The 14,869-nt window shown below is 34.1% G+C and overlaps 3 protein-coding genes across 11 annotated transcripts in view; 1 reads left to right on the top strand and 2 right to left on the bottom strand.

The window, feature by feature from the left end:
- Positions 1-1,416: 1,416 nt before the first annotated feature.
- LOC106756684 (mRNA-decapping enzyme-like protein) lies at positions 1,417-5,273 on the bottom strand. 8 transcript variants are annotated; one of them, XM_014639209.2, is made up of 9 exons: positions 4,952-5,273; positions 4,813-4,853; positions 4,668-4,717; positions 4,278-4,419; positions 4,040-4,096; positions 3,394-3,523; positions 3,229-3,271; positions 2,828-3,123; positions 1,417-2,057 (listed from the first exon to the last, which is right to left on the bottom strand). In XM_014639209.2, exons 1-9 carry the CDS (start codon positions 5,108-5,110, stop codon positions 2,001-2,003), a joined length of 975 nt encoding a protein of 324 aa, XP_014494695.1. In that variant the 5' UTR covers positions 5,111-5,273; the 3' UTR covers positions 1,417-2,000. The 8 variants fall into 8 exon arrangements, with proteins under 8 accessions (XP_014494695.1, XP_014494696.1, XP_014494697.1 ...); XM_014639210.2 differs by having other exon boundaries at positions 3,397-3,523; XM_014639211.2 differs by having other exon boundaries at positions 3,406-3,523.
- Positions 5,274-7,962: 2,689 nt separating this feature from the next.
- LOC106756938 (mitochondrial fission protein ELM1) lies at positions 7,963-13,197 on the bottom strand. 2 transcript variants are annotated; one of them, XM_022779286.1, is made up of 11 exons: positions 13,053-13,197; positions 12,843-12,972; positions 12,705-12,771; positions 12,517-12,613; positions 11,847-11,996; positions 11,592-11,718; positions 10,965-11,098; positions 10,689-10,752; positions 10,506-10,599; positions 10,266-10,374; positions 7,963-8,436 (listed from the first exon to the last, which is right to left on the bottom strand). In XM_022779286.1, exons 1-11 carry the CDS (start codon positions 13,176-13,178, stop codon positions 8,335-8,337), a joined length of 1,200 nt encoding a protein of 399 aa, XP_022635007.1. In that variant the 5' UTR covers positions 13,179-13,197; the 3' UTR covers positions 7,963-8,334. The 2 variants fall into 2 exon arrangements, with proteins under 2 accessions (XP_022635007.1, XP_014495021.1); XM_014639535.2 differs by having other exon boundaries at positions 10,986-11,098.
- Positions 13,198-13,273: 76 nt separating this feature from the next.
- LOC106757975 (peptidyl-prolyl cis-trans isomerase CYP18-2) overlaps positions 13,274-14,869 on the top strand; it is a 10,928-nt gene continuing 9,332 nt past the window's right edge. Inside the window, exons 1-4 of the mRNA XM_014640846.2 lie at positions 13,274-13,421; positions 13,541-13,636; positions 13,800-13,861; positions 14,141-14,274. Coding sequence (XP_014496332.1) covers positions 13,350-13,421; positions 13,541-13,636; positions 13,800-13,861; positions 14,141-14,274 — 364 coding nt within the window. The 5' untranslated portion in view covers positions 13,274-13,349. The remainder of the gene's footprint in view (positions 13,422-13,540; positions 13,637-13,799; positions 13,862-14,140; positions 14,275-14,869) is intronic.

The raw sequence follows: 14,869 nt of genomic DNA, 5'->3' as shown, positions 1-14,869 counted from the left end.
TTCAGGCCCATCTCCTAGCTCTACCAGCATTAGCCTCGTTCAATATTTTCGATATTTTTATTATAGGAGGATAATTGCTCCAACTAAAGATTCAGTCTCAAATATTTAACTCTATACCAACAAGTTAGTTTGGATAAAATAGAGTTTTGAGGTTTATAGATTACAAAAATGTGATTAAGAAGATATATTCTATTAAATTGGATTAGTGATTAATTCCAGGAATATTTTACACTAATAAAATATTTGACAAATGGAATATTTAATACTATCATGTATGAAGACTCAAATTCAGATATTCTTCATGAAAAATCATCCACAAAAGTAGCAGGAAATTATTTGATAATAATAAAATTTAATGATTAATAATTGAATTATGTGGATGAATAACTGAATGAAGTATTTATCTAATACAAACTATTAGACAGGGACTGATTTATAAATTTTAAATTTTTAAATGTTAAAAAAAATATTACAAACTAATTTCGTTTTATATGATTTTATAAATTTCAAATAAGTTGTCTAAGTTACGTCAAACATCTTATGATATGTCTGACAAAATGTTTTGCTAAAAGTAAATATGATTATCCTTTGAAATCATTCTTCTTGGGTTACTATGCTGAAGTAATGTCTCACTATGATTCATCCTTATTGTGCAAGGTAAATCAAGATCTCACAATGAATAACATTTCAGGATTACAATTATGGTGTATTTCCTCTCATGCTTGTGGGACTAAAAGTTAGGAGATTGTATTTTTATATACCATTGTGAAAATTTCTTAGTGTTGGGAAGAGATAAGACATTTGAAAATGTTTTGAACCAATTTTAGAATTGCCCTAAGTTCAAGATCAGAGTGATGTAATTCTCTTCTGTTACATTTCCATTACTTCTTTGTGTTTTGTGTAATGTTGGTCAGGGTTAGTTGGAAATGTAAACTTGTCTTATGTTTCTATTTAAAAACAAAATGACATTTAAGAATTGATGAGGTGAAATTATATTCAATTGTTCAACCAAAAAATTAACGGTGAAAGAAAAGCAATTACCATAACACAAAGGAAGAAGAGACTTTATCTTGGAATTCTTTACAGGGCACAAAAAATGGGTGTAATTATTGTTAATAATGAGGTTTTTTCTTTTTCCTTTTATGAACATAATTATTGTGTCACGTTGAAATTAGGAAAGTCGTTGAAAAAAAAAAGATACTAAGTAAACACGTTTTCGAAAACAGTTACCTCTCAATTAATAAAATAAATATCACGAGTCATATCTTCTTCATACACGACTTATGCATAAAAAAATGAAATTAAGAAAATCGTATCTTTATATATGACTTCTTATTAGACATATTAAAAGCTAAAAAAATGAAATTATATATAAAAATACGACATATATATTTTATTTATTTAAGGACTACTAAATTGACATAAATTTTTATTTATTTATATCTAACAGCATGCTAAACATGGGATTGTACATATATCTTGATTAGTCCATAGAGAGAGGACTTGTCCGACAGAACCATGAGTGAATTTAAAAACACAGTACATACAACAAAGGGTAATAAGGCGATACTGACATGGAACACTTATCATTGTGCAGAAACATACGGCTATTTCTACAATACACTACAGAGTTACAGTGTAAGAATGCACATTACTTTCACCATTAATTAATTTTGTGTAAACGTGGAACAATCTTTAGATCAACATAGCAATTAAAATCATGCTATATTCAACCATTATTTTTCTCTAATAACTTGTCCACGTATACACACATAAACTCAGTGGTGAAGATAATATGGTGTATTAATGCACCGTATGATTTGTTAGTATATTGTGGAATTGGCCATTACCGAAGTATCATGCAAAGTTGTGGCTAAAGCTAAAGAGGGACGGATGTCTCTATATACTAAGTTACACCTCCTGTTAGACGTGTGGGTGTGTAACTATATACAGAACTAATTTTATATGCACTTCCATCCAACCTTCAAGAGTTTGACTACTCATGAAGGACTCACCTTCAGTAATGCCTGGAACATCATGTCAATGAATTGATCATCCTGACACAGGAAAATTCCGTTAGTAGAGAAACTATATAAAAAGTTAACAAGGAAGAGGAGTCAAAATATAGCAAGCGTCAAAACAATTTGGTTACTCCAATTCTTTTTCAGACTAGAGATTCAAATTATACCGAAATCATACACAGAAAAAAGTAATAAAAACATGAAAATCTAAGATTGCTTACTAAAAATCTTGTGTTTATACTAGTTAGTAACAATAGAGGTTTGTTCCCATATCAGGCTTACAAAAACCTTATTTTAACGCCTTTCTTCAATTATACGCATTTTTTTCCAAAATTGCATCTCTGGAATTTTGTTATATGAAAACAAAATCTCAATAATTAGGATTAGAGCACTTCCAGTCTAATAGTAAGCTAAATAGTCGTTAACTTAACAATATTTTCCACATAATATGGTTTATGATACGTTTGGTCTGCTTTTATGTCTGAATAAAATTCGGGCTCTTAAGAAGTGCCCAGACGATATCATAAAATAAAATAATTCAGACTTCTCTCTTGAAGCAACTGGAAACCCCTTAACAATGACTACGGCTCAAACTGGACTTTCTGCAGTTCAGAATAACTCCTATAATCATTTGTTTAACACCCTGATGATATTGAGGACACTAGTAGTCGTTATTTCCCTCTTATTTTAAGGCACACACCCACCCAAAAATAAAAGAACTGAATAACAATTTAAAAATACAACTAAATTAATAATAGTCAAGAAACACAAGGGAACTAAACAAAGATGGCAAAATTGTGAAGTACCTGAACCAATGATAAAAGTGCATTGCGAACGCTATCCCTTCCAATTACAGGTTTAGAGCTTGAAATGGGTGTAAGAGAGAGAGGAGGAATAGGGGGCGGGAAGGGTTGAAGTACTGGTGTGCCATATGGTCGTGGCATATTCAGGGAATGATTACCAACTGAACTAGGTAGCACAGATGAAGAAATAGGTGGAACTAACAGTGATGATGAAGTGGATGTGAAAAAAGTAGAAGGCTTAACGAGATTAATGGCTTGATTTCCATTCTTGACTGTTTCAAGAGAGTCAACAGGTAAGCCTGATATAGATGAAGTTGAATGAGAAGCTGGTATTTGGACAGTAGGTGCAGGAGAAAATAAACCACTAGGAGCAGCAGAAGTGATAGAAGTAGAATTCTGTCTACCATTTTTTATAGCGGGAGCATAACTTCTAGTATCCTTCAATGTCTGCAACAATTGAATTAAAAAAATTCTTAAGCCACAGATATATGTTATAATAAAAAGTGAAACTTAAAAAAATAGAAATTGCACAATTATTAACCAAAAAACATAGAAAATAGAAACATAACAACATCATATACGGTGCAAAAGTTTGAAAATACAGCATCTTCAACGGCATCAATTGCAGAAGCAGCAGCTGAAGACGATTCTAGAGGGCTTCTTGATATCACTGACACTGGCTGATGTTCCTCAAACTCACTGTCATATATAAAAACATCAAACTCAGTCATATATAAAAACATCAGCCATTAGACATGCAACATTTATTACTCATAAATCCAACAGTAGAGATCACTAAGTGGGGGAAATAAATAAATACAGTTTGAAAGTTGAGCAAGCACATTCATTGGACAAGAAAAACCAAGCAGAAGTACTTTATTAAAGTAATTTTTCATTTTGAATAAAAAACTTCTTCACAAATAATATGTTAAAGTTGATGGTATTTGGAATTTCACACATATAAGCAGCACAACATAGTGGTGCAGAGCAATCGACCCCAAACTCGACATAGTTGGATGACAACTCGCTAAATAATCTGTGCTACATATAAATACATTTTTTGGGGGACACTAGGCTTATGCAAATGTAAACTGGTCCACAATTTGAAATTCCTAGTGTCCAGAGGATTGGTCACTCTAACGTTAAAGCATGCCTGTTGATAATTATGCAATTGAAACAACTTCATATTTTGTAAAATTTACAAAAAATGCTTACCTTCTGTTAGCAGGCGTTGTGGTAGTTGGAGGTGCCTTTGGGTACAAATTAAGTATCCTGTAAATTGAATTTGGAAAATAAGTAAGATTATCTGCACCCAATTTCATGCATTGCTAAGCAGAAAAATATAAATACACAACCCAAAGACCCTAACAGTTTATACCAAATTGGTTGAAATTAGCACCCTGTAAGTTGTAACTGTAAATAACTAAAGAAAAAAAAAAACCACTAAAGTAACCTGTTAAAAAGATTTGCAACTTCCTCGCATTCGTCTGGATTATAAAACCATATACCATTAACTTCTTGAGCAGCATTCCGATATAATAGGTACGGGCTTTTAAGTTCATACTCAAAATCCAATAGATTCTCCACAAGGTTATCTGTAAGGACCCAGGACAAAATTAAGAGAGAAAGTAGTTGAATAGATAATACATACCAAAGATTCAGAAATGAGGCAAAAATAAATTTGCCCATTACCAAAAACAGCATCCTTATTTACAGCAATAATTAGCTCACTTGAATCTAACCCCTAAACCTTTCTTGGTTCTTCTAGTCAAACTATTTTCCCAAATGATAGTAATACTAATAACCACAACAATAATAATAAGGTTTTCAAACAAATCAGAACCTGTACTTCGTCGATTCATCACGATAAACTGAAACCGTGGCTGTGAATTCCTGAATCAGAAAAAGAAAAGGATGAACGATCTTGGTGGATATGCATGCATCAATGCATACAAAGAATAGCGAGAGAAGATTGTGGATGAACTCACCTCTTGACAACGAAGAGAGATCCTTCGACATCCTTGCGACTCTACAGTGGTGAATGAGTAAAATAGATGAGAAAAGAAAGTGTGAAGAAGTGAAAAAAAAAGAAAAAAAAAAGAAAGAGAATAGAAGAGAAGAACGAACCCACTGGTTGGTTTCGATGTTGAAGTCGTAGAAGGAGACATGAGCGGCGGTGAAGAGAATCTCGTCGATGAATGGATCGATTCGCTGGAGCACCGTTAGATTCAGCACCTTCGTGCTCTGCTGATCCAGATTCGGCGTCAATTTCTTGGTCTGAGACATTTGAGTTTCGCTCAAAACCTCCAACTCCAGATTTTCTCTTCACTCCTTTAGCCGTTTCTTTCAGAGAAAACAGAAGAAATGAATAATTGACTCGCACTCACTCCAAGCAAAGAACAATGTTCCCTGTTTAATCTACTCTCACCCAAATCAAAATATACAAATGCTGTTGCTTTATTTTAATGCTAAATTATTTAACCAACCACTCTTCAGTACACTACATGTATACTTAACACACAAGTTAAAAAATTAAAAAACAATATTACTTTTGCTGCGTATTATGTACTACTATAATATCTTCTATTTGTTCTTATTGTTTTTTTATCTAAAAAATTAAACTTTTAATTCTCATAAAAAAATTAGTAAGTTCTATTTTGTTTCCATTTATAATTAAAGTAAATGTGTAAATTAATTTGAAAATAAAAATAATTAATGTTTTATTCAACTTTGAAGTAATAAATAATTTTTTTATATAAAATTTCACTTTTAAAAATAAACAAATTGAAACGTATTTAAAATTGGATGTATTTGTTTGTATTTTGACAACAAAATCTGTTAGATGATGTCTTAAAGTATTGGTTTTTTATTGTCTACAACTATAAGTTAATTGTTATTAATAATAGGGAAAGTTTAACTGATTTGAACCCAAGAGATACTTAAATATAAACTTATTAATATTAATTAGTTTGGATTAAGTTGAAAATTTCAAAAGAAAAAACAGGTTGTCCCATAAAGAATAAACTAAATCTCGTTTAGTTTGGTTCAACTTAGTGCAGAAAAAATTATGATAAAATAATAACAATTCATTGTGCATTTACAAAGATGGGGTGATTTATTTTTCAATGAGGTAGAATAACATAATTATTTAGCTTATTTGAATAAAGAGTTTAATTTGGATCGTTTTCATGATAATAACTTCTACATCGTGAATAACTAAAAAATATATATCACTTTTCAAATAATTACTACATTGCAATAATTTTATCACGAGAAGAGAAGAGGTAATAAAAACTCTTCACATTGCAAAGTACACTTTAATTAATATATTATAAAAAAAAGTCAACAAGCATATGACTACATTTAAAATAAGAGTCTAATTTAGATGCTTTGTATTTGTAGAACTTTTACAGTATGAATCAAATAGGAATGATCTATACATAGTTTTTAAATTAATTGTTATAAAAATAGTAATTTGATGACAATCCATTATTGGATGATAATTCTGATTAAATTACAAGGATATAAAATTACTGGATTGTAGATTACAATAATGAGTACATTATAAATAATATTATGTAGAATATTTTTTTTATTAATTTAATAATTGAACTTAATTGTATATTATCTATATTGTTTGGGTAAATTTGGACCAAACTTGAATAATTTTAATATATTGTCTTATTTAAATTTATTTTAAAAGTATTCAATCAATTCAATGATATCAATTAAATTCAAATGATTTAGATTAAAATACCATTATACATTACTCTTTCTACTACCACATACTGTTCCTTTCACCTCCTTATTTCTCTTTTGTCTTTTAATAACATTTAAATAGACATGAATATGCGTTGTATTCTTAAACGGATATCTAGATCCGTTGAAGACAAACAGATGTCGATATTCATTTACTGATGTTAACATCTGTTTAAGAATGGAAAGTCCAATAACGTTGACATCCGTCCAACCATATATTTTACTTCATTGTTAGTAAACATTCTCAGACTTTCAGTCAGTTTTTGTTTGCGTCTTACCTGTGACAAAGTATCATGATCCTATATTTTGCAAAGGGAAAGAAATTGGAAATAGTTTAGGCTTTCTAGTTTCTAATTTTAGTTGCATTTGATCTTAATTTGAAGAGAAGCATAAGGGTTATGTGAGTGGTAGCTTGTAGGATGACGGGAAGGTTGGAGTTGGAGGAGATTCTGGTAAATTGGAAAGTTCATTGGAAAGGGCTTAGTGTTTCTTCGGACATTGATGCTAAGTCCAATAGTAGTCCCTCAAGGGACGAAATTCAAAGGGAAGTGGATAAAGTAGATAACATGGAAGAGAAATTTCTGAATCAACTAGAGGGTATTATTGAGAAAAGGGTATTTGATGATGGTGTTGATGACAATGGTAGCAAAGATAAAGTGGGTAAATCAATAGGAAGAGAACAGGAGCAACCACACAAGTCTCAAATTAGCCGTGAGATTGAGTTTAAGTTCTCTTGGAGAATTTCTAATATACATAATGGAGAGAGATGAGATGGAGGGGTTTTGGAGAAAGTCACGAACTCAGATGGAATTCCCATCTGCAGTAAGTGCAGGTTTGGAGGGTGGAGGTGTAGGGATGTAGGAAAATTTAGGGTTTTAAAATAAGATAAATAAAATTAAATTGATGTAAAATAAAAAAAATAGTGGGGAGATGGAGAGAGTATTTGGAGTGGTGGAGGGAGCATCTCTCTTATACATATGACTTACATGATAATTTTTTATTTAATGATAGATTTTAAGATAAAAACCCAATAGATGATTATTGGAGGATGAATTTTTGATGTGAAAATATGTAAATTAACTTCATTTTAAATTCAGAATAACACTCCTGTTTGGGGTGAAAATAATTGTTTACAGCAGAATTGAAAACTAATTATTTTTTAAGTAGAAATTTATATGAAATTGTGGACTAATAATTATTTCGCCAGCTTTCCTTTTCTTTGAAGCATGTTTTATTTGGTTTCCCCTTTTTTTGGAATCTATAATAAGCAATTGTATGTATAATCAATCTCTTTGGTGGTTCTGTTATGTACCAAAAGTTGGTTGTAAGTTAAATCCTACATTTGCTACACAACACAAATAGATAACGCTACCTCACCATAGAGTAACACATGCTGTCATAGAATAAGCAAAGAACATCTCCTTATCAAGGAGAGACTCAACTTCAAAAAAGAGAGTAAAAAGGAGTGTGAAAATATCTCATTTAGTATAATTCATTTTTCATTATCATACAGTTCCTAGGATGCCAACAAAAAAAAAAAATTGTTGGGAATAGCTTAACAACAATTTCTCTTACCAGCAAAAATCCTATTGTCCACATATCTATATGAACAACCTCGTTAGAACCCAATAAAAGGAAACAACCACAGTTAACAAGCACTCTGAAAACTAAGCACAAGCCACAGTATTTCCTCCTCAATCACGTATCGTTTATGAATTCCTCGAGGGAAGGAATATTGGGAGGAAAATCCCTTATGGGTGTATGGTCCATCCTCGCTGAGCAAGAGCAGCAATTACTTGGCGTGAAGCCTCTGCAGTGTCATTCAGTGGAGGATAACTCCAGCTTTCGGTTATCTGTATTTTTTGGAAAAAGAAGTACAAATCAATATCTATTCAACAAAACATCTATTGCAACAACTACCCCAAAAATATTTCTAGGAAGTCTTAGAATATGGGGTTGGATTAATTCAGTTGCAAAATATTTTATCATTTGCTTACCTGCATTTTCAGGCTATTCCATTATTTTGGTCATTATTGGTCGTTTTGCTCAGGGGGCTTATTTGGTACCTTGCCCAGTCATTTTACTACTTAAAAGGTTGCTCAATTGTTCCTTGACATTGTTAGCAAGTACCATAGTTTATCATATAATTTGGTTTCCGGCCGTGATCCTATCTTTATTAACAAACTCTGGTGTGAACTCTTCAAACGGTCAAACTAGGGTTCTTAACTTGGTTTTGGAATAATACCTTTGTGGGTTTGTTCATTCATAGTCATGGCATTGGGTCAAGTATGTTTCGTATGTTGAATGGTCACACAACACAATTCACCATTCAGCAATTAGTTTCCCCCCTTTCCATATCACATTTGGCAAGCCACCACCTACATCCCTCACTACTTGATTGGATCCTCTCAAATTGAGGTTGTGGATCATTTGTTTTCTCAGATGTAGTTGTTAATTGTGCTCCAGAAGAAACTCGACAAGGCTAAACTTCAAAAGAAAATCCAGGCTGATAAGAAGTGTTGTGATGGTCAGTATGTCCTGGATGATTGGGTTTATGTGCAACTACTTATCTGTTGCCAAATTTTCTTAACTGATTCTTGTTATCACAAGGATCTCCAACACTGTAAAAAACGTTTTAGAGTTCCTACAAGGTTCCTGAGAAGATTGGCCCTGTAGCTTATCGTTTGGACCACACTGCAACTTCAAAAATTCATCCAATTTTTCATTGTTCATTGTTCAAACCTCACAAAGCATCTCTCCTTTATTCCACTGATGAATTACCTCCTACTTCCCATGATAATCATAAGCTTATTCGACCCCTTCCTGTATTACAGTCCAAATCGGATCACGCTTCTATCCACCTCAACTTTTGGTATTGGTCCAATGGCAGGGTCTTTCTCTGGATGATTCAAGGTGAGAGAAATGGGGTCACCTTTGTGTTTCCTTCCAATTTGAGGACAAAGTAAATTTCACCAAGGTAGGTATTGAGAAGGAAACTGTTGACGAACCTCTTTCAACACCAAAATCAGTCCCAATTAGAATGGGCAACCCCAAGAGAAATGCAACAAAGCATTATGCTTCAGGATTCATCGTTTAACGAATTGCTAGATATTTACTTTTGCGCCCTGTTTGTTATCACGAATTGTTTGTTAGAATATTATTTCCACTTGCATTCTATTTTTCGGTTATTGATAATGAGGGCATCCATTATTGTGTATTTTCAGCTCTACATAAACATCAAGTAGTCATGAATAAGGGAGAGGAAGAATTTCAGACCAATTCATCTTTTCTTTTGAAAGCTATCCTTGTCCCCGAATTCAAGGTATTTTGTGTCCCTACCAGGTTATCCTTGACAGTAAACTATCTTAAATAAAGATTTGGACCTAATTCTGCCTCAACAACTAACTCGAAATGAGAATTGTCTCTACTTATATATACTATTTTAGCCAAATCACTAATCAAGGTATAATCTCTAATAGTAAGTCATAAGGCCATATGAAAAGTTCTTTTCAGGTTTACTATTTTATATTTCCGATTCAATAAGAAACCCTTTACATGACAGCTTTGCAATATAATTGCAAGATGGACTTTTGTATAATTCAGTTAAGGAGAAAGGAAAACACAAAATTTAGACACACCCAAAAGAACCCAACACAGAACATTAGCACAAATGGCAACTCACATTCTGCTTTCCAGTGAATGGTCGAGCTACCCCATGTTTTTGCAAAGAATTTTGGAAGTCAGCAAACTTCCAAGTACACAGCTCTGCTCCAACTACATACACAGGCTTCCTGTTGTAAAAGATAGAGGGTTTTGAAATTATGGATTTCATTTTAAGGAATAATTAAACAAGAATTATTTTATTTATTATCTATTAACGTTAGAAGGACATTCCTCGTATTGATTATTTGATCATACATACCCAGTACTGCAGGCCTCACTCAACATACTAACTGAATCAGCTGTGATAACAAAGGCATCAGCCCAGGCTAGATGTCCCATATGTGGATTTGGACCTAAACGCAAAAAATTAAGTACATCAAGCAATCCAGTACCGGACTGATAAATACAAATTTCTTCTCTTAAGAATATGCAAACTAAGTACCTTCACCGTCCCATATTTGGACCTTGGGATTTGTGGAAAGTTCTTTAACCAAAATTTTTCTGATCTACATTAAAAAAGGGATATTATGAATTCATCAAAAGAGACAACAAGTTATGGAGGATACGTAAACTGAGGTGGGTATACCCCCAGGCAACATCATTTATACATGCCATTGTCAACACCAAATCAAACAAATGAACAACCAGGAGAGAGCTCATGGTTTGAAGCCAAAACTGATTCACACACGACTTGAGAAATAGGCAAAAAGATTCTTACTGATTGCATAATCATTTGTACCTTGTCAGGAGTTCTTCTGGAGAAAGATATCCTGATACTCCCACAACTCCACAGAACACTCTGAAGCATAACCACTAACTTCTTTACAAGATCTACACCATAGGGACAATTGCCTGACACCCCCAACCCCAAAAAGAGAGACTTACGATGAAGGTGTGGTGCAGTGTGACAAAAGATTTGAAAAAGGAAACTGTGCACATAAAATGTGGAATACAATATTGAAAGAAGAAAGTACAAGGCGAAAGGCATACAGATATTCGAAGGTTTTAATTTTAAACTCAACTTCTTCAAAGTTTCAAACAGGTGATCATTGCTATAGACAAAAATCAAAATCAATCTACTTCATTAACTTTTGAACTATAAATAAACACATTTGAACATTTTAAACGAGCCCAACATTGTATATAGGGCACGCAGTTTCTTTCCAGCTATTAAATATTAGACTAGTGTTGTTTGAAAGAGTCTCCAATTTGCAATGATACATAAATCAGATGGAAGAGAGGACTTTCAATAATTACAGCAATCTTAACTAACACAATAAAATTTTAAACAATAAAACAGGAAAAACATTATAACTTATAAGTTCCTTAGAGCAAAGTAAAATACCAGTAGGTCCCCCAACATTAACCACAAGCAAGGGCTTTGGTAGAGTTCCTAACTCCTTATGCCAGGCAGAAGCGGCAATCCTAAGAGCAGCGGAATCAGCTTGATGAAGTGCTCCCACAGTGAGGACCTGTAATAATGTAAATATGTCTCACTCAAGAAAGAACAAAAAATATAGTATTTCAAGTAATACATGAGGTGTAAAATGTTTTTCCTAGGAAGAGACATCAATATCCACCACGAAACCACTGTACCTACCACATTGCGGCCTGGAGGTTCCCATGGAGTCACCCACCTTCGAAGAAACCAAGGTATTTGCTGCTGGGCGTGTGGAGTCTGCGGGTAATAATCATGGCGTGGAGTGATCACAAGATCAAACCTATTCAGGTGAAATCTTGGATGTTGTATCTGAGTTGGACAACATGTTAGACAGCAAACACTTACACATATGCCTTACTATATTAGCAATAGAAAATCACATCGCTACAACTAGCAATAAAGAGAAATGGCGCAATAGGCAATTTGGTTAAACCTCAAAGGAAGTAAAATAAGCTACAGCCAACGGGTAAGTCATTGCAAACTTGTCACTGCAAAGTGCACTTATGAATAATGTTTCTGATCAAATTTCTAAAATGCAAGCAACATCCAATTTATTTTGCTATTACCGTTTTCAAAGAAAAAGGATCAATTGCCAGTTAACCACAAAGAGCAACAAAATCTGATAAATGTCTTGTCCCACTAAGTGAGGATGACTAGAAAGATCATTCAAACCCTCATAGAAATTGGTTGTGTCTGCTAAAAGTTATAAGCGTTCATTATTATACTAGCACAAAAAAAAGAGCTTCGATAACAGTCAATCATCACACTCACACCAAGTTATACTTATATACACGTCAAGGCACAATAAATAATAAGTGAAAGGTTTAACCTGAACTAGAAAAACATTTTCTGGAGCTAACCGTTTAATGGAGCTGGCAACAGAAATGGTGTCTCGTCCAGATGCAACCACCAACAAGGGTCCGCCTCTACAGATAAATTGATTGGGCATTTCATTAAATTCATTGTTTCCGATGGGATTCAATTTAACAAGACGAGAACAATCACAAGACAACGTACTTGTGAAACGTTTCGCGAGCCATGGTGGCAAGGTGGTGAGCATCAGCTTCCAACACGTTGGATAAGCCTAAACACAACTATCATCATTGCATTGCATTACTATTCTCAACAACGTGAACGAGAAACAGCGATAATTACCGATAGTGTGAGGCGTTCGCAAGCTCGATTTGCCACAGCTCATTCTAACAACGGACTCTAACTTTTTGTGAACCGAAACCGGAAGCCATTGAAGCCACCGATTGATTCCTCCTCGAGGCCTCGTGACACGCTGCAACCAAAAATCCAACCCAATTCAATACCTATATTCAAGACAAACGAAAAAAGAATAAAGAAAGAAAAAACGCTCACGTATATGGTGTGGCGGTTGGAGAAACCAAGAGCACGAACCAAACCAATGCACTGATTCTCAGCGCCAGCGAACCCGTTACCGATCACAACAGCTCGCCGAATTGCACCGTCCAAAATCTCCGCCATTGTTTTTACATCCTTTCAAATGAGAGGGAAAAGGGGATTTTCTATTTCCCACGTACAAGTTCTTTAAGTAGAATACCCGCCCGACCCGACCCGACCCAGTATAAACGGGTTTAAATTTTGTTCATTTTATATGCGGGAGAGTGAAAGGGGAGTGCTTGGTGTGTGAAGAAAATGTGGGCAAGCGCAGAAGGTGGTGCTCCAGAGGTTACTCTTGAAACTTCTATGGGGTCCTTCACAGTGGAGGTACTTTCACTTTTTCTTTTTCCAATTTTCTCCTTCTGTATGTGTTCTTAGTCTACGGTACAAATTTTTCTTTTCTATAAAATTAAACGGTGTTACCAATATTGTAAATTTGGGTTTAGCTGTACTACAAGCATGCGCCCAGAACTTGCAGGAACTTCATTGAACTGTCTCGCAGAGGTTACTACGACAACGTTAAATTCCACAGGATCATTAAGGTGATTATGTTCGGTTCTTTCTTGCCTTTGTGGGTGTCAAGCATCTGTTTGGATAAAATATTCTTACATTGGTTTGTGGTGTGGTTCGATTTTATGCATATGGGTGCCAACCCTCTGTTTGGGTGATGTATTCTTACATAGATTTGTGTGGTTTGTTGAATAGGACTTCATAGTACAAGGTGGGGATCCTACTGGAACTGGAAGAGGAGGAGAATCCATATACGGGTACCTTGCTTTAGCTTTTGAGTCTTGATTGTTATTAGGTTAAACTATTCATTTAGTCCCGTTTAGGCAATTTTTGTGTGGCAGCTTTATACAGCTGATGTATGTGACAGATGCTTAATTTTTGTGCATACGACATAGAATTTAAAATGGAGACAGTTTTAGGGATCAATGAACAGATTAACTTTATCATTGTTGTTGTTGATAAATAGTGATGATAGATATGGTTTATGGCGTTTCTCTTGCTCATGCTTTATACTCATGGTATCATTTTAACAACAGTGCAAAGTTTGAAGATGAGATAAAACGAGAGTTGAAACACACTGGAGCTGGTATCTTATCCATGGCAAATGCTGGCCCAAATACCAATGGTAGTCAGTTCTTTATTACTCTTGCACCTTGCCCTTCTCTCGATGGTAATTCATCTGTTTCTTACTGTTTAGAAGTTAGAGATAATAAGCCTCTGTTGTTAAAATTTATAATTAGTTGTGATTGTGAATCTCTATTCTGTGTAACCCACTGGAATGTGGAGAATTTTCAGCTTCGAAGGATTTTTTTTTTCAGTCCTAGTAAATTGAAAGTTAAACATGTACTTCCATAAGTAGCTTGTTAAATGATAACAGTTGGAAACTAAGAATGATGAAATATCATCTCTTTCTCACTTTAGATATGAATAAGAAATTTCTAAATTGTACATGTAAAGTGAAATATTCTGTCTGTATGACTGCTTTATGATCATAAAATGAAGCCTGAGGTCTCTGGAGGATTTGGATTTGATGATACTGATAGTGATGGAGTATTGCAATTAGCAATTGTGTATTGAGGAGATGTGATACATTCGGATGATCGGTCACACCGGTAGTGTGATCGGGTATGTTGAAGGATGAATCAAATACCCTCATATACTACATTATATAGATGATCGGGTGCACCGGCAGTGCGGTCGGGAGAATTGTTGATGGAGTTAAGTGGGGCAAAGCATAAAAAGAGAATAGCATTATGATTGAAGAT

This window comes from Vigna radiata, chromosome 3, assembly GCF_000741045.1.
Source record: "Vigna radiata var. radiata cultivar VC1973A chromosome 3, Vradiata_ver6, whole genome shotgun sequence".
Lineage (NCBI taxonomy): Eukaryota > Viridiplantae > Streptophyta > Magnoliopsida > Fabales > Fabaceae > Vigna > Vigna radiata.
This window is presented reverse-complemented; position numbering and strand designations above follow the sequence as displayed.